Source organism: Rhinolophus sinicus, chromosome 1 (genome assembly GCF_057876585.1).
Source record: "Rhinolophus sinicus isolate RSI-liver-muscle chromosome 1, RSI-T2T, whole genome shotgun sequence".
NCBI classification, from domain to species: Eukaryota; Metazoa; Chordata; class Mammalia; order Chiroptera; family Rhinolophidae; genus Rhinolophus; species Rhinolophus sinicus.
In genome coordinates this window covers 205,853,496-205,877,607 of record NC_142501.1, presented here as the reverse complement: position 1 = coordinate 205,877,607, position 24,112 = coordinate 205,853,496, and the positions used below count along the sequence as shown (strand labels likewise).

Sequence of the window (24,112 nt, the reverse complement as noted above, 5' to 3'; positions counted from 1 at the left end):
TAATGTGTTTTCAGGGGATACAATTCAGCCCATAACATAACACTGGGTGTACAAGTTAGGATGTTTTTGGCAGCAGATAAAAGAATACTCAAGTAAAAGTGGTTTAAAACAAGAGATATTTATAGACACACATAAAAATACATTAGAAGTGGCGTGGTCCTAGGTTTGGTTCAGCAGCTTATATAGTTTGTGCTCTAGGTCTCTGATCCATTTCTGGTTAATGTTTATGAATGTTGTGAATTAAGGTTGATTTTTTTTTTTCACATATGAAAATGTATTTGCTGTAGCATTTTTTACTGAAAGAACTTTCCTTTCCTGACAAATTGCTTCGACACCTTTGGTAAAAATTGACCATATGCCTTAGTCTGTTCAGGCTTCTACAGTAGCATGCCATAGACAGCAGACGTTGATTTCTTGCAGTTCTCGTCGATGGGAAGTCCAAGATTAAGATGTTGGCAGATTCGGTGTCTGATGAGGGTCTGCTTCCTGGTTCATAGATGGCCATCCTCTCACTGTGTCCTCACACAGGGAACAGGAGGAGAGACCTCTGTCTGGGGTCTGTTTTATAGGAGCACTAACTCCATTAGGTCAGGGGAATCCTTATGACCTAATCACTTCTCCAAAGCCCCACCTCCTAATACCATCACAATGGGGAATAGGTTTCAACATATGAATTCTGGGGGGACACAGACATTCAGTCTATGACACCGTATAAACATGGATTTCTTTTTGAACTCATTGTTTGATTCCCTTAATTTATGTCTACTCTTTCACCACCACCACATGACAAAATCAGTGATGCTCTTTAGTAAGTCTTGAAGTCAAACGATGTAAGTCTTCCAGCTTGTTCTCTTTTAGTTGCTTTGGCTAAGTTGTATTTTCACATAAATTTTAGAATCATGTCATACTTTTAACAAAGCATGCTGAAATTTTGATTTGTGATCTGTTGGATCTATAGACACATCTTAGTGGTATTTACCATCTTAATATTGTACCTTCCAACTGATGATATGGTATACTTCTCTGTTTCTTGAGGTAATGTAAAATTTCTCTCAGCAGTCTTTTGCTTTTAGAGTACAAGTCTTGCATATGTTTTGTTAAATTGATGGCTCAATATTTTGCAATTTCTAGAGTTTTATTACTATTATGTCAAAGTAGGCTATATATATATATATAAAATTTCTTAAAAATTAAGAAAAGTATTTTTAAATTGTTGCTGGTATATAGGCATGTTTTAAATTTTGAATGTTGAATTTGTATCCATAAATCTTAGAAACAAGCTCTGTATGTTTGAGAAATGGATAGAATGATATACTTGTCACATAGCTGGTGGGAAGCAGAGAACAATTAGTGGTCAGAGATGGCCAGGGATCACATGATCATCAAGTCACAGGCATTAAAATTTTTTTACATGTAGTTCTAAAAAAATCCAACCTTAATAAGAGTGGGTCCCAATGTGAAACATTCTGTTAGCAACTATGTGGTCTTAGTTCACTTTATTGTTACCTCCTAGTTAAGAACTGATTCCCTAGGGACTGAGAGCTTTGGAAGGCAGGGGCTGTGTTTCTTGTGAATTGCTGCATCCTCTGAGTATACCTATACTCTGCCCAGCACATAGCAAGCACTCTGTATGTATTGAACAAAATAATGAAAATATAACACATAAAGTTGTATTTTATTATAAATATACTTTGCAAATTCGTGCTGATAACAGTTGGCTATTCTAATAATGATTAATAGATTCTAATGAGTGCAAGAAGTAAGGGGTTACAAGTAACTTTCACAGAATAATTCAACCTCAATATTAAATTTCTTTCCCTAATTTGTTTTGCTTTAGAGTTTCGGATAATTTTCGTTTAAATGATAATTATTAGGGAAGTGGCTTGCTTGATGTGCTAAGAGAAGACATGCTCAGCTCAAGCTTGAACTGGGGGTGAAAGATGAGGGCGTGAAAGGATACACTCCGGGATAGTTCTCTCTTGATCTATTTACAGTATGTTTAAATATAGGCAATATTTCTCAAGATCTTTCCCCAAATAAATTCACAAAATACATTATCTGAGATAAAAGAAAAAAGAAACCTAGGGATCAATAACAAAAAATAGGCAACCCTGGCTCCCCCGTTGCGTTTGGAAATGAAAACAAGCCTTGACATGACTTCTTGGTGACAGTTCAGATGCTCAGTTCTCAGTCTGAACAGACCTTGACCATCGAGAGCATCTGACACAGTTGATCACTTCCTCCTGCGTTAATATACTTCCTTCACTTGGCTTCCAGCAGAGCCCTCTCTTCTGCTTTTTGTCCTACGTCCCTGCTTGCACTTATCCAGCCTTTGCTGTTTCTTCTCTGACCTCTTATGTCGGAGTGACTCAAGGCTCCGTCCTCGGTCATCTTCTCTTCTTTGTCTTTGCATGCTGATCTCAGATAGTCTCTCTGACTTCATTTCTCCTGAACTTCAGATAGTATACCCATCTGTGTATTCCACAGCTGCACTCACTCGCCTGTTTCATAGACATTGTGATCTCAATACGCCCCAGACCGACCTCTTGATCGATGCCACATCCCTCAAAGCCTTCTCCACCCCAGTTAATGACAACTCCATCCTTCCAGTGTCTCAGGCCCCAAACCTTGGAATTATCATTGAGGCCTATTTCTCTAAAACCCCACATCCAACCCACTTGGAAATTTACAGTGAATCCAGAATCAGTCACTTCTCACCATCTCCACTGCTACCATTCTGCTCCAAATCACTATCAGCACTTGCCCAGATGACTGGTCTGCCTGCTTCTGCCCTTTCCCTCTTTCAGACTATACTCTACAAAGCAACCAGAGAAATCCTTTGAAACTTAAGTAACAGCGCATCCCTCCTGTGCTCAAAATCCTCTATAGCAGCTCAGTGGCCATGAGTAAAAGGCAAAATCCTTACAACGGTGGAGTATGAAGCCCTGAGCAGTCTGACATCATTATCTTCTGGCCTCCTTTCCATCTGCTCCAGCCACACTGTTTCATGAACATACCAGGCATTAGGGCCTTTGTGGCTGTTCCCTCTGCCCAGAATGCTGATCCCTTGGATGTCTCTTTGACTCAGTCCCTCGCTTCCTTCAATTCTTTGCTCAAATGTCAGGCACTGTCCATCTTGTTTAATGCGGAATACGGCCACGTCCTTGTTTATCACTCCTGGCCCTTATCCTACTCTATTTTTATCTTTTTTCCATAGAACTTAACAATTTCTGGGATACACTAGAACTTATTTATTATGTCAATTGTTTATTGTCAGTCTTGCTCTGATAGAATGTAAACTCCCACAAGGAAAGGAACCTTTGTCTGTTTTGTTTACTAGTATATCCTGTATGTTCATAAATGTACCTAGCACATAGTAGATTCTCAATAAATATTTGCAAGATTAGTGAATTTATGGTTTCTAAGCTTCCCATTGGCCTGAAGACTGGTGATTTTAAGATTGCTTTGAAAATCCTAACTGCCTCAGCGAAAGTCACCAAGAGCTCACTTCTCCCACAAGTTGGCAGTCTTCACCTTCAATACTTCCTCCAGTAGCCTCAAATTTGAGAAATAGAATAACTGAGTTCACCTGTTTGTTTTCTTTGAAACAACACAACCTGCCCTGCAGGACTCAACGGCAGGAAAATTCATAGAATGAGTGTAATTACCTCTTCAGATCTAAGTGCTTTTAGGAGTGAGGATTCAGGGTGTGATTGCTTTCCCTGGAGAGCAACGCATTATGACGCTGCTGATGCTTTACTGAGGGGGTTTGAAATATCGTTACTTGTGGGAAGGCTGGAGGTTTAGAGAGAGGCGACAGCATAGTTGTAAGCCCAGAAGTAGGCTGACGACACGCAAAATGCATTTAATCACCAAATATATCTGCTTTTTCACCTGAGCCTAAGACTTTATAGCATAAGACTTTAACCCTTTCTGTCCCATCATCTCTTACCCCACTGACTCTATCCGGTCCCCTGCGGATGACTGTGCCCTACTCTGGTCGTCAGCTTCTCATGCGACTTAGGGAAATGCCAGCCCCTCTGAGGTCTGAGGTCCTCATTTCTCTGTTAGGAACAAAGTCGTTCTGGGGCTATGGCCCATGATTTGAAATGTCCCGTGGGAGGCAGCGTTGTTTAGTAGAAAGAGCACAGTTTGGAATGTAAGCTTGCTCTGCCACTTGCTAATTGGCTTTGAGCAAGTCAGGAAACATTGTGAGCTCCAGTAGCTGTAAAACAGGGGTAATGATAGCGCCCTCCCCATAGGACTAGTGTGGGATTTAAAAAGGATCTGTGCAAGTTAAGCGCTTAGCACAATCTCTGCAGTTGGCGAGCACTCTCCCTTCCTCCTGTTACGGCTTCCTGCCTCTGGCCCCTGCAGACAACCTACCTGGGTAGGCCAGAGGTAGGGAGAAGGGGTGAGAAGTGAGCAAGAGGGAATAACTCATGGGGAATAGGGAACCGTTGGGGTCTTTGGTAGGAAGTGGGTGGACATGTCATTGACCTTGAATCCTGACATTTGCGCTCAGCCCACACTGCAAGCAGAAAGCTGCTATCAGACCAAGACTCCAGCTCAACATGAAAACTTTCTTGTTCACAAATCTAGTCTTTCAGAAGCTGCTCCTGGAGCGTCCGCCAAGCATAAACACTGATTAAGGCATGCTGACATCCACAGGCCTTTGAGTCTTTACTATTCCATCCAAGATTGCCAGTTACCCTCAATGCCCCTCAATGCAAGACCACCAGGAACACAATGTAGTTGCAAAATATGGCTCTTTGTACGAAGTTGAGGCATTCACTATGGAGACCCATCGGGGCAGGGGAGCGTTCAGTTCAAGGATGTTAGAAAAGCCTTGCAGGAGACCTGGGGGAAGGTTGAAGGAGGCTGGGTTTGGGTGGATGCTCCCAGGAAGCAGAGGGGATGGGGATAACTCTATAAGAAGGTATCTTAACAAATCACATCCACTAGGCTGGAGGAATGAAGCAAAGCTGAAGCTAGAATTGGAACAGAAGTCACAGTGACACATATTGGCTATGGTACAAGGATGTTTGGTCATTTCTTTTCGTGGTTTGGACATTGTTTTAGTCTGTTCACATCGTGGTGGACTGTGGTCACACAGTGGCTTTTCCTGATGCTGGTGTCCTTGAATTTTGTTCAATAGAAGAACTCTAGGGCCTCCCTGTGAGGCGCAGGCCAGCTCCAGAGTGTCAGGGGCTGTGTTTCCCTTTATCACCACAAACACCTCCACTTACCACCTGTGCACTCTAGGTCCCAGTGGGGAGGGGCCAAAAATCAGCTGGCCTGCAATGGCTTTATTTAATTTCGTAAGAGGGGTGATCCTGGGGAAAGAGAGGAAGGCAAGTGAGCTGGTCCAGTCTCCCAGTCAAATGGACCTCCTCGCAGATTGACTAATGATATTTGCTAGAATGAAATGATCTGTCTCTTGAGTATCCATAGCAGAAGATCCTTGGTTAAAGGATTAATACAGAAAATAAATTCAGAATGTGTGAAACATGAGTCCCTGGAAACTCATGTAAACGGTAAAGATCTCTAGGGAAGAAAATGGAGATATTTCATCATACTAATCCTTCCAGCTGTGTGAGCAACCCTACAAAACTTCACTTAGTAATCTTACTTATTATTCTGGGCCAGAAAGAGTGTGTCCCATGCAGGAAGGCAGGCAGGACCCAGGTGTGGGAGTCGGGGTGGGGGTGGGGCTGGGCTACACAGGATGTGCTGTCCTTTGCTGGCTTTGTCTTAGACTCTCAATTACCTGTCTCCTTGACATTTTTCATAACGTTTGATTCTGGGTACGATCTATAATTTGTGAAGTGCGATTTGACAATGCAATCTTGCTTAAGGATCAAGGAAGTCTTCAAAATGGAGAGAAAGCTTCTCTGGAAGAAGTCTGCAGCCCTAGCCCCCATCTCACCCCTTATTTCACATCATTAGATCTTGAGAAGTGGGGCAGGGACACCAACCCAGGTCTTGTCTGGTTATTATCTTTAACGGGATGAGGGGTGAGATAACACACCTTGTAGCCAAGGCACATGGGGGACAACACAAAAATAACAGGTGGCAACTAAGAGTCTTGGCCTGAGGTGCTTCCATGTTCTAAAACATTCCTTCCAACATTCTCAAATATTTGGTCTAACTGCTCAAGCAACTTAATAAGGAAAAAAAAGTTTTGTTATGGTCCCAATGTATTATATGCTTATTATAGAAAAATTCAAAATGAATGGAGAGAAACTCACAAAGCAATTCTTATACTCCTAGCGGCCAGATAGAACAATTTTTGTAACATGGTTTGATTACAGTGGGTTTTTTCGTTCAATTTTAAAAATTGTCTGTGATCGTACTATATATTTAATTTAAAATTTTACCCCTCTTCCTTTCTTTAGATTACTTGGATAATAGGTGAATGCTTATTTGTTGTAAACCAATAACACAGAAAAATATAACGCAAATGTAGAAATTCCCCTTTATTCTTTTTCCCAGAGATAACCTGTTACCAGTGTTGCTCATCGTTTTTCTTTTTTTCATAAGTTCTGATCTACTTGTCTCACTTAATGTAAAATAAACATTCTCCAAGCTATTCCAAGCTCTGTATAAACATCATTCAAAGTCTGCTTCATATTCTATTTGGATGAGGCCTCCCCTTCTTGCTGGCTGCACATGTCTAATCTGGAACCCATTGAAGGGAGCAGACCACAAAGTAGTCAAATAGAAACCTACAGTGGTTATACATATAGATAGATTTTAGGTGCAACAATAACTGGGGGAAGAAAACAGAAAAAAAATCATTTTCATAATGAGGATACTGGTTGACATTTAGTCACGTTTTTTTTTTTGTTTGTTTTGTTTTGTTTTGTTTTTAATGCTGTTTGTATCCTCCATAGTAGAAAATTAGAAAATGTCCACCTATTTATTGTGTTTTCAAGTTTTAGTGCCTTGGGCAAGTCACTCGTGCTCTAATTGTAATTATTTTGTTCTCTTCCTCCTCTGTAGCATGATAAGAGTGCCTTCAGAATAGAAATAGTATGTATTTATCTATATTGACTTGTACATGTTGTGAGGCTCATAGTGGGCCCTGGGTAAATTTGTGTATGTGGAATGAAAGAATGGGTAGGGGAAGCAACCCAAGCATCCATGATGGATGAATGGATAAACAAATGTGGTCGATACCTACAATGGAATGTAATTCAGCCTTAAAAAGGAAGGACATTCTGGCACTTGCCACAACGTGGAAGAACCCAGAGGACTTTATGCTAAATGAGATAAACCAGTCATAAAAAGAAAACTACTGTTTGATTCCACTGACTTGAAGTACCTACAATAGCCAAGTTCATTGAGACAGAAAGTGGAAAGGTGGTGTCCAGGGGCCGGGAGGAGGTGGGCATGGAACCTTTTGAAAATTTCCAGGTTCTGCTGTCTTTCCTCTGTCCCCATTCTAACTGTATCTCTCCAAGCTCTCAAGGTCATTCTCAAGTGTGGCAGAACTGAGAACCACAGGACCAGATGACATCCAAGAGCCCTTCTGGTTCAGGAGGTCCATGAGGAGGGGCCACCAGCATAGACTGAGCTCTGGGGCATAGGCCTGGGCTAACAATCTCTTCAATGTTCTTGTCCCAAGTGGCAGGTCCCCTTGGAAGCAGTACAACTAAGGACTCTAATTTTGGAATGGAGGTACCATTGAAGGGAAAGAATATACTGAACTTCCAGAAATAAGTCTTAACTTCTTCCATGCTGCTTCTTCACTCAGAGAGCCCTGCGTCCATCTCTGCTGGACACAGGAAGTCCTGCAGCCCTGCGTTTTCTCTAAACCACCCCACACACTCAAAACAGCTTTGGCTTGGCTACCATTTGATTTGATGCAACTGTGCTCTACCTGGGGGGCAAAAAAAATGAATATTTGCAAGTAACTAAATCAAGGGCTCTCCTTTTTAGAGCCAAACTTGTGAAGTTGAGGCCCATTTCTATGATGACATGTATGAATGAGTACTACAGACATCTCTCTACACCATCATCCTAATTTCTTTATATATATATATACATATATATATATGTATATATATGTATATAAAGGGTGAAATGTTTACTTTTTTATTTTTTAAAGATTTTATTGGGGAAGGGGAGCAGGACTTTATTGGGGAACAGTGTGTACTTCCAGGACTTTTTTCCAAGTCAAGTTGTTGTCCTTTCAATCTTAGTTGTGGAGGGTGCCGTTCAGCTTCAAGTTATTGTCCTTTCAGTCTTAGTTGTGGAGGGTGCAGCTCAGCTCCAGGTCCAGTTGCCATTTCTAGTTGCAGGGGGCACAGCCCACCATCCCTTGCAGGAGTCGAACCGGCAACCTTGTGGTTGAGAGGATGTGCTCCAACCAACTGAGCCATCCGGGAGCTCAGCGGCAGCTCAGCTCAAGGTGCCATGTTCAATATTTTAGTTGCAGGAGTTGCTACCCACCATCTTTTGCGGGACTCGAGGAATTGAACCGGCAATCTTGTGGTTGGGAGCCCACTGGCCCATGTGGGAATCGAACCGGCAGCCTTCAGAGTTAGGAGCATGGAGCTCTAACCGCCTGAGCCACCGGGCTGGCCTGAAATTTTTACTTTTGATTGTAAGGATAAAAAAGAGCTTTTTGAAGACTGCCCCAAACTTCCCATTGCCCCTCCCCATGTTCTCTTATTTGTGGGGTACATAGGAGGCACTGGTCTCTAAAATAGAGAAAGGAAAGACAGCTGAGTTATAAACTCTTCCAAAGTCTGTGTCAACTCTAATGTTCTGTAACTCTGCTTCTTCTAAAGCAGGACCCTGTTACCTTTTTAGCCTGGGATTCCAGAACTCTTAAGGTAATGTTTCTTGAACTACAAAGCATAAACATAATGTGAGTTCTCTATGAGACTCGATCAAGTTTTGGTGGTTACATGAGAATATGCTCATGAAAGCATCTGGTCTATGGTCAGTGTCAGTGCACGTTAGTTTCTCTTTCCTGCCAGATCTTTTGTTGTGGAAAATTCTCTTGTTCTTCCATCTCAGAGAGATGGCTCTCTTCCACACCTTGTTCACTTCATGTCTCGTAGAACATGCTGAGGACTGAAGTAGAAGAATTTTGTAAGGAAGCTGGAGTCTGGGACGGAACTTCCTGAGATGAACACTGCATGAAAGAAATGGAATTAAAATCTGAACCTTTAAAGTGTAAATTCCACCAAACCCTTTTCTCTGAAGGTCCCATGATGGTGCCCCATGAATTTGACTGACACAAGAGTATATAATGGAATAATTTTTTTTCTTTAAATATATATATAGATAGATAGATAGATAGATAGATAGATAGATAGATAGATAGATAGATATCTATATCTATATATAATGTTTGTAGAAAGCCAGGTAGGTAATGGTTTCCTGGCACAGGGTACAGTGAAGATTTTGAAGTCAGGCAGGGTGCAGGTGAAATGTCCTGTGCAGATTAGAGAAGTGGAAGGGCGTCCATGCAGAGAACCGTCCGGGAGCCAGGCACAGGTCATGTTACCTCATTGAATTATCCCAAACCTGCCATGAGTGAAGTGTTGTTATCTCCCTTTTGTAGATGAAGAAATCGAGGCTGCAGATGTTGAATTGCTGGTCTAGTAGCTGTCTGGTGGAAGCCTGACCTCAGGCTCACACAGATTTGGGATCCAGTCCTGCTTTAGCGTGCTCTGATTGGGTGACCTCATGCACGTTGCTAAAATGCATAGCCTTAAAGTTTCCTCCTCTTTGGTAATACAAGAAAATGGTGGCAGCTACCTGCAGGCTGGCCCTCTCTTCTCTAGAATTAAAACAGTGATGATTTTGTATGTGCAATGCCATCAAGACTGAAGTTGCATTTCTCATCTTCCTTTGCAGTTAAGTGCGACCACGTGACTTCATTTTAGCAAATGTGATAAGAGCAAATAGTGAGAACATCTTCTAGTGCCTGTAGTTAAAAGGCAGCCCTTTGCTGTTGCTTCTTTTTCCTTATCTTCTTTCTTCTTCTTCCTCTTCATTTTTCTTTTCCCTAATCTTTTCTGCAGTTTGCAGTGTAGTCATGATGGCTGGAACTATAGCAGCCGTTTTGGACTGAGCATATGGGTCTCTGACATGTGGAATCATACCTGTCCCAGATACTGGCCTCCAGAGTGACGTATAAGCGGGAAATTAAATTCTGTCCAGTTTAAGTCACTGCAATTTGAAGTCTTACTAGCGCAAATCAAATCCTGATGTACTTGTGTATAGAAGTGTTATGAGGTTAAATGAGACATGTGTGTGAGGCAAAAATTAAGCCCTCAATAACTGCTACTTGTTATTGTTAATATTATTATTGTTGTTATTATAATTATTATTACTCTAGCCCACCAAGCTATAGTGAATGATCTGAAATTTTGTTTTGTGGCTGTTTTATATCAAAGCTGTTATATTTTCTAGGCTGATTCTTACTAAGGTGAGCGTGTGTGCCCATCCAAAACAGAGAGCAAGGAGAAACTCAGATTGCCTGTGTACAAGGAGATAAGCTGGGGTGTCACCCTCCAGCCTGGGTTTGTGCTCTAGATCTGACATGGAGCATCAGTGTGTTCTCACCACCCCAGGCATGGGACATCTGACTGTCTTCAGGGCCCTGTGAGGATAACCCATGTCAGCCCATGAGTTCTCATGTTAGCCCATGAGGCATGGGCCACGCCTGCCTCTGCTCACTGGGCATGATTGCTCATAGCTGAGTAAGTCTGAACAAGGGACACAAAAAGAAACGTGGGAAATGTAATGCTGATATTGACTGAACCTCTATTCTGTACTGAGCAATGTTTCAAAAATATTTCTCATATTTAATCCCAGAACATCTGTATTGGGATACTTTACAGATGAGGAAACAGAGGCAGAGAGAGGTTGAGTGACTTTCCCAAGGACACACAGCATAATGGACAGAGCCAGAGTTCAGACAGGCAACTCACCTCAAGGGCCTTCATCCCGACCCTAACCAAAAGGGCTTTTCCCTATTTCCTGTCCCTAAAACAGCAGGTGGGCAGGATATCTTCTGTGGAAGGACCTGTGCCATGCTAATACTCTCTGATTCCTTGGCTTATGGGGGCAGGCTAGTCTGAGTTGGGAAGGCAGGAGACCCTCTGGATGACCTACTTTGCTTATACTCTGCAGGAGAGCAGGTTCAGAAGGGAATAGAAAATAGGGGTCTTGTCTTTACGTCTCCAGGTCAAGCTGTCCGACCTGGCACTGTACCTAGGATCCTGCTCCAAAGGCTGAAGCTTGTACTGATATTGATAACTGAGCTCTCCCAGTGGAAACCCACTTCTCTGACCCGAGGAAATGATGGTGTATGTGCATTTGTTAACACAAATACACGGAGAAAGTTCCACCTGCTGTCTTTCCCAGCACCATCTGTTCTTCCTGGCCTGCCTGCTTTCCCACTGGAAGGGCTGTTTGGAGGGGACCTGGAGTTGGAATTTCTATTTCAAAGAATTATCTCCTTTTTGGGGCCAGGTCAGAGTTTTCCAAAGTGATTTTTCTAAAACAAAAATCAGATGAGGCCACTTCCATGCTTAAAGCCATCCAATGGCATCCCACTGTAATTAGAGTAAAATTTGCAATCTTTTCTTTGGTCCAAAAGGCCTAAGAGATGTGCCTCTTGATTATTTTTCTGACTTGATTTCTCACCATGCTCCCACTTCTTCCTATACACTGCTGTTATGCTGTTGTTCTCTCAGTCCCTCAAAATCAGTAAGTTCTTTCCTTCCTCAGGGCCTTTGCACTTGCAGTACCCTCAGTCTGGAATGCAATCCTTGTCATTGTTTAGTCTCAGCTTAAATGCCCTGTCAGGGAGACCTCTCCTGACCAGCCTCCTTAAAGAGATCATTGCTTCAGTATTCTGCTTTCGTCCCTCCCCTTTGATTTCCTGCATACTTATAATCATCTGTACTTACTTTGTTAACCGTTTTGCTTTTTTGTGTACTATCAACTCTCTAACCTGAGACTAAGCTCCATGAGGGCAAGGAACTTGTAGGGCAGGGGGTATAATGCTCACCCATAAAAATGTTGTAGCACTTGGACGAGATGATGTGCATAAACTACTTGGCACTCAGTAAATGCTTCCTACAAGAGATTTTTTTGGAAGTAATTATGCTTCAAAAACATGTTTGAAATATAATTATCCATGTTTTATTTTATTTTTCATGTTTTATCTCATAGTCATAAAGACTGCCGAAAGATAGGGAAAGCATTCATGGATGCATTCCTTTACAAGGACCCTTGTAGCAGTACAGAACAAGACTACCTACCACTGCTGGAGTTGACACATCAAACTGTACCTTGCAACAAGGTAACTGGGTCAAGTTATTGATTTTCAAATGGAGCCTGAAAGCCAGAGGGAGGCGGTCACAGGACCAAATTTTAACCAGGATGAGGGAAAGGGAAAATTCTGGACATTAACATGTAGTGTGTTGATAGAGATGGAGTTTGTGGCATTCTTGGGTGACAAGGATGTCACTAGGATTAGGACATCCGGAAAAGGGACGCAGGAAAGAGAATGGGGCACAGTAACAGGAAAGGACACTTAGTTAAAAATCAGCAAAGTAACCCTAACATGAAACGCAATCCAAGCCAAACAAAAATAACCCCACCTTATATACTTCCAAAGCTCTCCCCTGACCTCTGATGTGATGACGACGGTAACAACAACCACAACAGCACAACAACACCAAGAAGCCAGTTTGCATTACAGAGTGCCTTATTGCTTACAAAGGACTCTCTTGACCTTATCCTATTAGGTCTTCAAAGCCATCCTATGGAATAAACAGGTCGGGTGTCAGCATCCCCATTTCACCAATGAAAAATCCAGGGCTTGCTGAGTTTAGGTGACCAGGGATTGCTCAAGTTTGATGGTTCTGAAAGTGACTAGTTCAAATGTTCATGGCACAAGATTTGGAGCCAAAGAGTCCTGGAAAAAGTCTGTTATGGAGTGCATCTTTTCTAAAGTCAGCATTTAAGGTGAATATTTAGTGTGTCCCAACTCATCTTTGTGAAGCTTTTAAGCCAGATTACAGCCTCTCATCCCATCATTAGAACTGGAGCTACTTTGAGTTCCTGCTTGGCGCACCAAGAACAAGGCCCTACACAGAAAAGTGCTCGTTAAATAAACACCCGGTGACATTGCTGAATGAGTGACTATGCCCCTGACAGTGGACTAAACATTTATTTGCATTGTCTCATTTAATCTCCTCAGCATCCTAGGAGCTCCTTACAGTGATTCTTGTTACCATTTTATAGATGGGGAAAGTGAGTCTTAGTGATGCTTTGGTTCCCCAGGTCAGGCATCTAATAAGCAGTGATGCTGGGCTTCATAAAACAGTGTGATTCCAGGGTCCAGGCTTCAAACCCCACCCTCCATGGTCTGTGATTCAGAATGAATAGAGCCATGGAGCAGACGAGTGTTCTGAAATTTCAGTTTTTCTACTTTTACAGGAGACCCTGAAAAAACTCACCATATTGTTCTTTTCTTTTCCTTTTAATTTTTTTTTTATATGTGGGTGGGGGGGGCTGGATAGGGGAGATTTGAGAAAGAAAGCAGGGCTATGGACCTCTTTAAGAATCAAAGAGCACTTCTCCCAAAAATAGTGTTACTGAACTCGGGTTCTGCTGCTTGCTGCTCATCAGCCAATGATGGAGGAACAAGGTTGGTGGAAAGAAAAGTAGGTTTATTCAAAATGGTGGCATTCTGGGAAGATTATCTTAAAGACCACCTTCCCCCTTCTGAGACTGGCCAGAAGGTTTTATAGGAACACAGGAAGAAGCACAACAAAAGAAAGAGGGAGTTAGACAGGCGATTCCTGGGCGCTGAGGAAATGGGAGTTAGGTGATTCCTGGGCACTGGTGTCCAAATAAAAACAAAAACATGGCTTCCCATAGTCCAGTTTGTTCCAAGATAAAGTCATCTCGGACTCTGTAGTCAGAGTGAATCTCAGCCTGGTTGCTGTGAAGCAGATGTCTGAGGGCTGAAATAGTTTCTTTCAAGTCCTTGTTCTGGAAGTTAAATAGATTAACGAGGTATGCATGCGGCCATGAGAAAACAGGGTCACTAAATCCCGTAGGAGGGGAGGGAAGCAAAGAAAAGGAAAAAGAGTTTTAAATTAAATTACATTGTTAACTCAAAGTAAACTAGTGTATTATATCTTGAAAACAGAAAATACAGTGTCACCCTTACAATAGCACATAGAGAAAATTGTTTTGCAGAAAACTTTAGGAATTCCATAACTTCCCAATGTCTCCTCTAGATATGTTCTGATCCTAAGTTTAGTATAAGATTTTGACCAGTGGGTCCCAGATATTTTTCACTGCAACCCAGAATAATAAGCTCATGTTACATTGTGACCTAGGACACACACACACACACACACACCTATGCGCGCTGGAACGTACACATGGACACACGCACACATACACACACTCTCTCACTGACACACAAAAAGCAGCGATGCACTCAGTAATACTTACCCTGACCATATGTGATGTATTCTCATAGTTTCTATGTTTGTTTTTCCTTTAAAAAGATGTGAATTTGTTTTTGTTTTTGTTTTTGTTTTTTATTTAACTAAATTGATCTCAGTAGTAGGTTGTGTTTATTCTTTCTTAGACCCTCTTTTGGAGCAAATCAAGTGAGCTGGCGCATCAGTACACAAGAGTCCAGCAGGAGATGTTCACACTGGAGAACACACTCTTGGGTTACATAGCCGACGGTCTCAAGTGGTGCGGAGATGCTGACACTTCTGGTGAGGATCTGGGCCATTTGGAATCATCCAGGGACGTGTGGGGTGAAAGTGCCCTGATCTCTGCTAGGGACCCTGAAAGGGCAATGCAGAAGGAGGAACCCTAGGTACCCACCACCTATGCCCTTCAAACAACTCACGCTGATGCAAAACTGCATTCTTTAGATCAACTCATGTTTCCATCCTTTCTTTTCTATCCCTCTTACCACTGCCTGAGTCCAGCCCAGGAATACGTCTTCTTTGTTGCTGGGTCTGTTGTAAGTCTCACTGCTCACTCACTCCTTCCACCTTTAGGTCAGCCACCATTCGGGCAGCACAGTGGGACAGCTTCTGTCTCTCATCTAAAACCTAAAAAGCTCTCTTTTGCCTCTAGGATGAAGTCTAAATTCCTTAGTGTGGCCTGGCCTCTGCCTTTCATCTTCCAGCTCTCCCTTCCTTGTTCCTTCTCCTTGTGACCAGGTGGTACTAGTCTAAATCCATGACGTGGTCGCACAGCTCTTTCCCTTTGCACATGTTCTCTCTGCATGGAGCACCTTCTTCTATCTCGTCTGTCTCAAGACTCCTAGTCATCCTTCAAAACCAAGTTCAACATCAGCCTTCCCTAAGGGTGCTGCATACCACCACAGCCCACGTTAACCTTTCTGTGATTTATTTGATTATGTTAGATCATGAGGTCTCTGAAGGCAGGTCTTCTGTCTAATTCATCTCTTTATCCCCAGGATCTGACTCTCAAATGTTCAAACGTTTGTGTAGTCAAGTGCAACAGAGGAAGAAAATGTGACACACACACACACACACACACACACACTGGAATATCATTCCTCCTTAAAAGAGGAAATTCTGTCATTTTCAACAACATGGATGAATAATCTCCAGGGCATTATACTAAGTGAAATAAGCCAGAGAAAGACAATCACCGCATGGTGTCACTTATATGAGGAATCTGAAAAAACAGTTAAACTCATAGAAACAGTATAGAAAAGTGATAGCCAGGGGCTGGGGGTGGAGTAAATAGGGAGAGGTTGGTAAAGGGTATAATTTTCAGTTATAATATGATAAGATCTCAGGATCTAATGTGACACGGTGATTATAGTTGATAACATGGTATTGTATAATTGAAATTTGTTAAAAGAGTGGAACCTATATGTTCTCTCACAGACACACACACACAAACATAAATATGTAAGGCGATGAATGTGTTAATTAGCTCCTTTTGGGGAAGCCTTTTCACAATGTGTGTATAAATATATATATATATATATATATATATATATATATATATATATATATATAAAATCATCACATTGTATACTTTAAATATCTTACAATCTTATTTGTCAATTATAGGTCAAAAAATGAATTACAAAACTGTCTGTCCATTAAGGCAGACATCCTTTGGAGAAGTGACACAGAAACTATGTATTCGTACTCTATGCCTGTTGTACTCACAGCCTGTCTTGATGGGGAAAGTGTAGAAAGACTCAGAGGCCAACTGAGCTTATGGGTGTGGGGACTGAGGGAGGAGAAGGGGAAAGCTGTCAACGGGAGAGAGCTGGAAGGAAGCAGAGTTGTGGTTGGTGAGATTGGCCCCAGAGAGCCCAGGTTTTCCTCTGATTTTTCCTGGACACGGGGATAATGAGGGGCTTGTCCCTGTCAGAGGAGCTTTTGCTGCAATTCCCAGAAGGATGACTCAAAGCTGGTGACTGTGTTCCTGTCTGGAATTTGGAGGGTAAGGTAAGGACTTGGATGGGGTTCGGGGGGCACTTAGTTAAATTGGATTGAGATGTGTCCATTTTCCATCCTCCATTTTGGCAGTGATACCACTGGAAAAAGGCTCTACTCTGATCTGATAGCTATGGAAGAGCAGAGCTTAATTACACCCTTACTTTTCCACTTTAATTATTTTTTATAAACTATGCCTTTTAGAAATAAACTATGGCTCTTGTCCAAAGATGGGGGAACAATGCAACGACACAGTTTTTGTATTCTGGAACACCGTGTCTAAAAGGGTAAGTACTGAACGTGAAATTCTAGAATTTTGGAGACGAAACAACTTAAAAGGTCATCCAATCAGCAGTTGGTTTCGATTATTTTTTGGATCACAGATCCTTTTAGAAGCAAAAGTTTTGAAATCTTTCCCGACTAAATTATTGTAAGCACATGCCAGATTTTTCACATGTAATTTTAGGACATTTTGGATGGTCCATGGGCTCCAGTTGAAGAACCCCTGCTCTTATCCATGTCTTGGCTTTGGCTGCCAGGAATATCTGTCTTGGTTTAATCCTCTGATCCAGGTGTTGGCCAATATCAGATTCCTGGAACAGTCTTAACAATCTACATTTACAGACCACTTCCTTCGTACTAGGCACTGTCCTTAGGATTTTACATGGATTAAAACTTTACAATCGCACAAGAACCCTATGAAGTAGGTACCATGAGTATCACACCCACTTTACAGATGACAGAATAGAGGTGCAGGTAAATAAGCAATCTACTAAACGTACACAGGAAGTGACACATCTGGGAGTTTACCCCAAGGTGTTTGACTCCAGATGCAGAATCCAGGCTGGGAATTACACTCCATTGTTCCCTTCACACCCTCCCCTCTATTTCTCACTTTATTCTAAGCTGCCTTTGTGCATATTTCTTTTCTAGTCAGTTGCTTCTTTGTAAGTGGACTAGGAAAAAAGGGAAAGGGAAGAAGTGAAGGGAAGAAAAAGAGGGTGAAAATAAAACTAGACTACTTCTAGTTCTCCAAAATTAAATTTAAACATCTGAGGAGCTCAGGCATGTGGGAACTCATGTTTAAGTGCATATCTATAGTAAGTTCTGGGCCAGGTGCCTACCTATATATCATCCCATTTAGTCCTCAAACTAGGTGGTGCGAGAAGGCACAAATCCCCACATTACAGGTGAGTGTCGCGTCCAGTGCAACACGGGCAGTGAGGGTGTGAGAAGGGGCGGCGTTGGGTTAGGTTTTAAGAAAGAAAGAAAAAGAGACTTAATGCAGTTAAATCTCAGAAGGCCAGGGGGTCTCGCAGTCACCAGAGACTGAAGCCCCGAATCAGGCCAACTGGTGGCTTTTATTGATAATCATACAAGGAAGTAGCATTATCTTTTCCATGGTCTGTGAGACTCATCCATCATGTCACAAAAGTGAATCAAACCAATTATTTTTGTCCCCAAGCAGCTGGAGCAGAAAGTCTTGTGATGACTTAGGTGAGGCATGCACCTCCCTGGGGGGCAAGTCTCTCATGTTGTAACCATTTCGCTGAGTTAAGTGGAGAGAGCTAATCTTTATTGCCCTCGTGAATTCTCTCACAATCAGGTGAGAGAGGAAAGCCAGAGTCAGCAATGGCTTTTCCCAGGCAGGGGGGAAGCGGAGACAAGGCTCCTTCCCAGATCTTCTAAGGCAGCTCATTGGGGGTCCCCACTCGGTTCCACCTGGCTTAAGTTGTATCTCACGTGAGATATCTTACCAGTCTTTGGCTGCAAACCATCTTTTGGGGACCAAACAGAGAGACATAAGGTGTAAAACAATGAGATAAGCAAAGTCCCAAAAAGGCACAGTCTCACAGACTTTTCTTTCCTCAAGGAAAGACACGGGGGCAGTCGGCTAGGCTGCTGTGTGACAACAAGTGAGGAAAAAAAGACTCAGAGGTTAAGCGACTCCTCCAAGTCAATGGTCTAGTAATGAGGGAGAGCCCAATCCCTGCTAAGGAGATTCAGGTAAACCCTGGGATGGACAAGGAGGTAACCAGGGGTTTGCATTAGGAGATCGTTTAAACTTGGACAGATTCTTGAACCATGCGCCTGACCCTCAGGTCCCATATGTCAAATGGGGATAAAAATAATGTCTGTCCCACAGGGTTATTGCAGTGTTTAAACAGAAAGCACTGTCCCATCAACTCACTCACAACGCATTCCTTCCACAAATAGTTGTTGAGAACTTACTCTGTGCTTTGAAAAATCAGAGGCACTGTATAGTTTTTCTGTTTGTTTCTTTGCTTTCTCTGAGAAAAGTTTCTATTTACTGTATGCTCTGTGATATGTTTTAGGGCAATGCTATTGCTAACATCTTTTAAAGCCAAGTCTCATTTGATATGTTCTCCAGACTGTCCTTGGAGCTAGGAGCTCAGTGGCGACAGTGATCACAGGCGCTCTACCATCGTGAGCGACCCAGGGACGGCATCTCCGTGTTACAGGCTGATCACTCACTCTCGGATGCATGTACACAGACTTCTTTTATCAGACTAGACACTTTCTTTTCCTGATAATAGAGGCAGTGTTGCTTGGGGTTTCACGTCCTCGCTTCCAAGTGATGTGACCCAATACTTACTTTGCTGGGCCTCTTGAGAATGACATAGTGTTGTAGGGTCCGTACTTGGCTCCCTGTAGTTAGCACTTAACCGATAATTATTGGGCCTCTGTCCTCTACTCATCGCTCCCTGTAGAGAGACAGAAACCGCACTGGATTTTCACAATTCTGCTTCAAATTGTTCAGTGCTGTTTATCCCCTGCAGACTAAAGGCCAGATTTCTTGGCCAAGCGTTCGTGGTCCTCCATGAACTATCTTATCTACCCCACTTCAGAATCCACTGAAGTTTTCCCCCCAAGCCCCTCTGTTCTCCCAAACCCCTTGCTTTTCTGTCAACAGCTGCCTCAGCCTTTACCAGGTGAAATCCTATTCATCCTTCAAGACCTAGCTTTGTTGCCCTCTTTATACTTTTTGTATTTCTTTCCTAATCTCATCACAGAGTGTTTGTACTTCTTGCTTTCCCTTTCCTCTCTTCCTCCTTCCACAGATTTTCACCGAACCCCCACTCTGTGCCATACATTATCCTCGAGGCTCCAGGGCTGAGTGACAAGCAGGATGGACGGGCTCACAGCTCTCAGACTTTTCAGCACCAGCACTAAGCCCACCTGAGCTTTTCACAGTGTGAGATAGTTGGGTAACATGAGAAGGGACCTGAGCTAGTCCCAGTCCATGGGCCTCCTGGAGGAAACATGCCGATTGCTTTGTTTTGCTCACTTTGGTTTCCCCCAGTGCCTAGCAGGGAATCCAACTGAATGTTTGTTGCATAAGGAAAAAAAGCTCTTTGCTAAATAATGTTCATTCATTCCTCATTTCTCTTTGTGCCTGTGCAGGCCTCAGTGTCACCTTCTCTCCCAGTTTCCCCTTTGTTGGTGACCTCATTTCCCTTACCGCTGACTCAGCTACCCTGCTCCCTAAATGAAATCGGCAGTGTCTACAGTACGTGGCACCAAGAAAGCACTTTCATCTTCCTGCTCCAGTCATCTTCCTCTTACTCTTCGGAATTCTGACTTCTGAATGTCCAATTTAGCAACAATGACATTGAACTTCATTGTTTAAGCACAGATTGAAGCGACTGCTTCCAGAACTCTCATGTGAAACATAATCCCTCCAATAGTTTGGGATGAATATTACCTAGACCTGGCATTCCTGAGCTAGAACCATGCAGGCTAATGCTGAGAGCTGGTAGGGTTGGATAGGCTGGGGTGTGGTGACTAAGTTTGCAGGCTGAAGCCTTTTTTTTTTTTTTTAAGTTTGCAGAAAATGCCTGCGGTGTGGTCCAGGTGGTGCTCAATGGGTCCATCAGTAATGCCTTTAATAAAAACAGGTACTTCTTTCTTTACATTCTGTTTGCAAGGGTTAGCATAGCCTCCTATTAGATATTTCATCTATAGAAATATATAGTTTTCATGTTTAAAGTCAGTACGAAGCTTTGGGCTGAAAAGGTAAAATTTTTGTATTCTATCGAGAGGTTCGGCTTTCTAAGTCAACACCTTAGACTGGTTTCTCTGTTGTGTAAAATCCTTAAAGGTGGTAACAGTCCTTGCACTGTGTCCAGCTCCCCTCTTGACTTTTCAAAGCCTGGTGGGATTTTCTCAGCTCTGTCTCCCAGTACACTCCACCATGCCCAATTCCTGCCTCTGTTCACACTGTTCCCCCATCAGACCTGCCTCCTCCCTCCGCTGCTTATCTACATCCTGCCATCTTTGAAGATCTGTCCTTCCTCCTCTGTCCTCCATGCCCCTGTGAGTCCCAACTCAGCAGTGAAACTACCACTGGGGACATCAGGAACTGTGCTGTGTGCTCTTGACTTTCATCATCTCTTTGCAGGCATTGTCAGCAACTTAGTGTCGTGGGTAAAAGCGGGATTTTAGGGGTCGTTACATATTATATATGAGACCTGACAATTAAATTCACGAACTCATCCTACAAAAAGTGCTACATACCTCATTGCTTACTATCACTATGGTCACCTTCAAAGTACTCCCCTTGGGAAGCTATGCACTGATGCCAGTGCGTAGTCCACTTTCAAAGTATTTTTGGAACTCTTTTTCTGGAATGGCCGTCAGAACTGTTGTGCTATTACCCTTAAAGTTCTAAATGTCATCAAAATGTCTTCTTTTCAACATTTCCTCTATCTTTAGGAAAAGAAAGAAGTCATTGGGGCCAGATCTGGTGAGTAAGGAGACAGTTCCAATACAGTTTTTTGTATACTGTCTAAAATCTCCCTCACAGACAGAGCCATGTGAGCTGGTGCATTGTCGTGATGCAAGAGCCATGAATTGTTGGAGAAAGTTCAGGTCGTCTGACTCTTTCACGCAGCCTTTTCAACACTTCCACATCGTAAACTTGGTTAACTGTTTGTCCAGTTGGTACAAATTCATAATGAATAATCCCTCTGATATCAAAAAAGCTTAGCAACACCGTTGCAAGTAGTTCGCGAACTTTGTTGTCAGAGCTCATCTTAGTCTCTCATTGAATCCACACCACTCAATCTGGCCACACTAATGCCTTCCTTCTCTCACTGCCTTCTATACTTACAGCTTTTACCACATGGGTTACCTTTTTAGTTCTTTGTTCTTTGGGTCTAAGTCTGGATTGAGAGAAGGGAGCACATAGTAATGTGCCCTGGACACTCTAGGTGCTCCAAATTAAATTTCCTTCTCTCCTTTTTGAATATTTAGTTCTATGAAGAAGCGTTTTTTTCTTTTGTCTTCTGACTCAACCTCATGGCCTTTTGGGTAAAGTCCTAATAATCCAGAATTGTATATTCTGATATTAGGGATCTAATTACTTGCAGTAGGAGTGGCAGCTGTCAGAGAGTAATGGGGAAGAGTTTAGGACATCAGTGTCTTTCCGAGCAGTGTCCCAACTTGCCTGAGAGTGTGGATCACCTGGGCATTGCTCAGCTGCAGGTTCTGGTTCAGCAGGTGGCCATGGCCTGAGCTGCTGCACTGCTAACAGCTCCCAGGTGATGTCATTATGTTGGTCTAAGACCCGATCTTGGAATAGCAAGTCCTTAAAGAATGAACATCAATGTACAGATTAAGAATCTTATTTTGAGGATCTTAGGTATCAATGGTCACACTGAAAGAGTAAAAGTGTCTATTTCTAATGAAAATCATGGGTCAGTTCAAAAGGGTAGGTTCTAACCAATGGCACCCCACCTGCTGGCTTTTCACAGCAGCTCTGAGCTCTGGGTGCCTGAATGATTTAGTTTGGGGTTGATGATGTTCTTTGTCTCTTCTACCTTAGCACTTTTGGACGTGTGGAAATCTATAATTTGCGTCCAGAGAAGGTTCCTACACTGCAAGCCTGGGTGATGCATGACATTGGAGATAGCAGGTATATGCTACTACTTTGTACTCATATATTCTCAGAGTTATTTTGTCCACCCAAGAATCTACAGTCACAAGAAAGCATTGAGGAAAGAAAGACTGGCTCAGGATATGAATGGGGCCTCACTCTGCATTCAGCCCAACCCAACAACCTCCCAATTTTATCACCACAATGGGTGTCTCCCTAGTTTACACCTTCAGCTCCCCTGCTGACCTGTGAACTCTTAGTGGAGACTCTGCTTCACCTCTTATTTCAAGGCTTTGCACACAAGAAACTAAGAAACTCAAGAAATGTTTGCGTGATCTTCTTATTTTAACACTTTCTTCTTTCTTTCCCAGTGTCTCATGCTCAAGTTCCTCCATCAATGATCTGAAATTGATTTTAAGCAACAGGAATATTAAATTTACCTGCCACGATAACTATAGGTAATTGATTTCTTCTTGAGAAAGAAATGGTCATCTTGCTATGTACAGGCATTTTCCCTTGGGCTTTGATGGTGGACTGGGATGGTGACCTATGGTGATCTCTGTTTCTGCCCCCAGCCTAACCCAGAGGGTCCTGGCCTTCTGAAGAAAATACGGGGATCCCTCATTTCAGGTTGCTGCTTCTGCTGTTTCTTGATCATCAACTGACATTCATAGTCCATAACTGTGCGATGTTAGAGCCAGACATTCCTTTTCATCTCCACATATTATCATCAGACATCCCTTCTCAGTATTTATTTTTATGGCTTTACACGAGAAATGAACCTAAACGGGGCCCCACTTTAAGTCATTCACTCCTGGACTTGACCTTTCTCTATGTTGCCGCTGTAGGAGAGAACGTGTGTGGATGCTTAGTGATCCACACATGCTTTTGTAGCTAATGAAGCGTCTTCTCTCACTCGTGTCTTGAACCATAGATATACTTTCTGCCTCAAGGTATCATTTTTGTTTTCTTCTCATAGGCCTATCAAGTTTCTTCAGTGTGTGAAAAACCCTGAGCATTCATCCTGCAGTTCTTTAATATGAGCCAATAGACACGGCAGTTTCAGAGCTTGGAGCCCTTCTGATATACATCACTGTGCCTGACTCAGGAGACACGCTGGTAGAAGGCCTACTTCCTGACGTACCTTTCCTCTGTCATCATGTCAACACTGGAGATGGAATTCTTCCCCCCCCCCCCCAAAGTCTTAAAATAACATGTTATTTACATATGTTTTATTTTCATCTCCTAATACTTAAGAAAAAATTGCTGTATAAAATTAAAGAGAAAATTTTATATTAAATTATTTCATTTTCATTTTCATGTGATGCTTTTATGTAGTTTATATGTTGGTAACATTCTTTCTATCGAAGAATGACCACACTAAAATCTCTTATTGGAACAGGCAAGAAAGGTAAAGAAAGGTAGATGTCCAAGCTTTTCAGAAAACGTTACATTTGCAAATGAATGACATTGTCTCAGGATATATTTTTGAACCTTTCCTACAGATAAACTGTAATGTCATGGTTATGGGTCATGTTGGGGAAAATGTTCTGTAGGATATAAACTACCCATATACTTGATACTTTACCTCTAAGAACCTTTGTAACAACTCTATGTTGTTGATATTATTATCTCTCATTTGTTAGATGAGAAAGTGGAAGTTCAGAGAGGTTATATAATTCACCTAAGGTCATACATTTAGTTCAAGGTGAGG

The 24,112-nt window shown here is 42.4% G+C and overlaps 1 protein-coding gene across 1 annotated transcript in view; it reads left to right on the top strand.

The window, feature by feature from the left end:
- The window catches only part of LOC148759330 (ADP-ribosyl cyclase/cyclic ADP-ribose hydrolase 1-like), a 38,021-nt gene extending 14,413 nt beyond the window's left edge, over positions 1–23,608 (top strand). Inside the window, exons 2-8 of the mRNA XM_088792774.1 lie at positions 12,205–12,334; positions 14,645–14,780; positions 16,704–16,786; positions 20,346–20,419; positions 22,348–22,437; positions 22,770–22,856; positions 23,378–23,608. Of these exons, the coding sequence (XP_088648900.1) occupies positions 12,205–12,334; positions 14,645–14,780; positions 16,704–16,786; positions 20,346–20,419; positions 22,348–22,437; positions 22,770–22,856; positions 23,378–23,441 (664 nt within the window). The 3' untranslated portion in view covers positions 23,442–23,608. The remainder of the gene's footprint in view (positions 1–12,204; positions 12,335–14,644; positions 14,781–16,703; positions 16,787–20,345; positions 20,420–22,347; positions 22,438–22,769; positions 22,857–23,377) is intronic.
- The last annotated feature ends 504 nt before the right edge of the window (positions 23,609–24,112 follow it).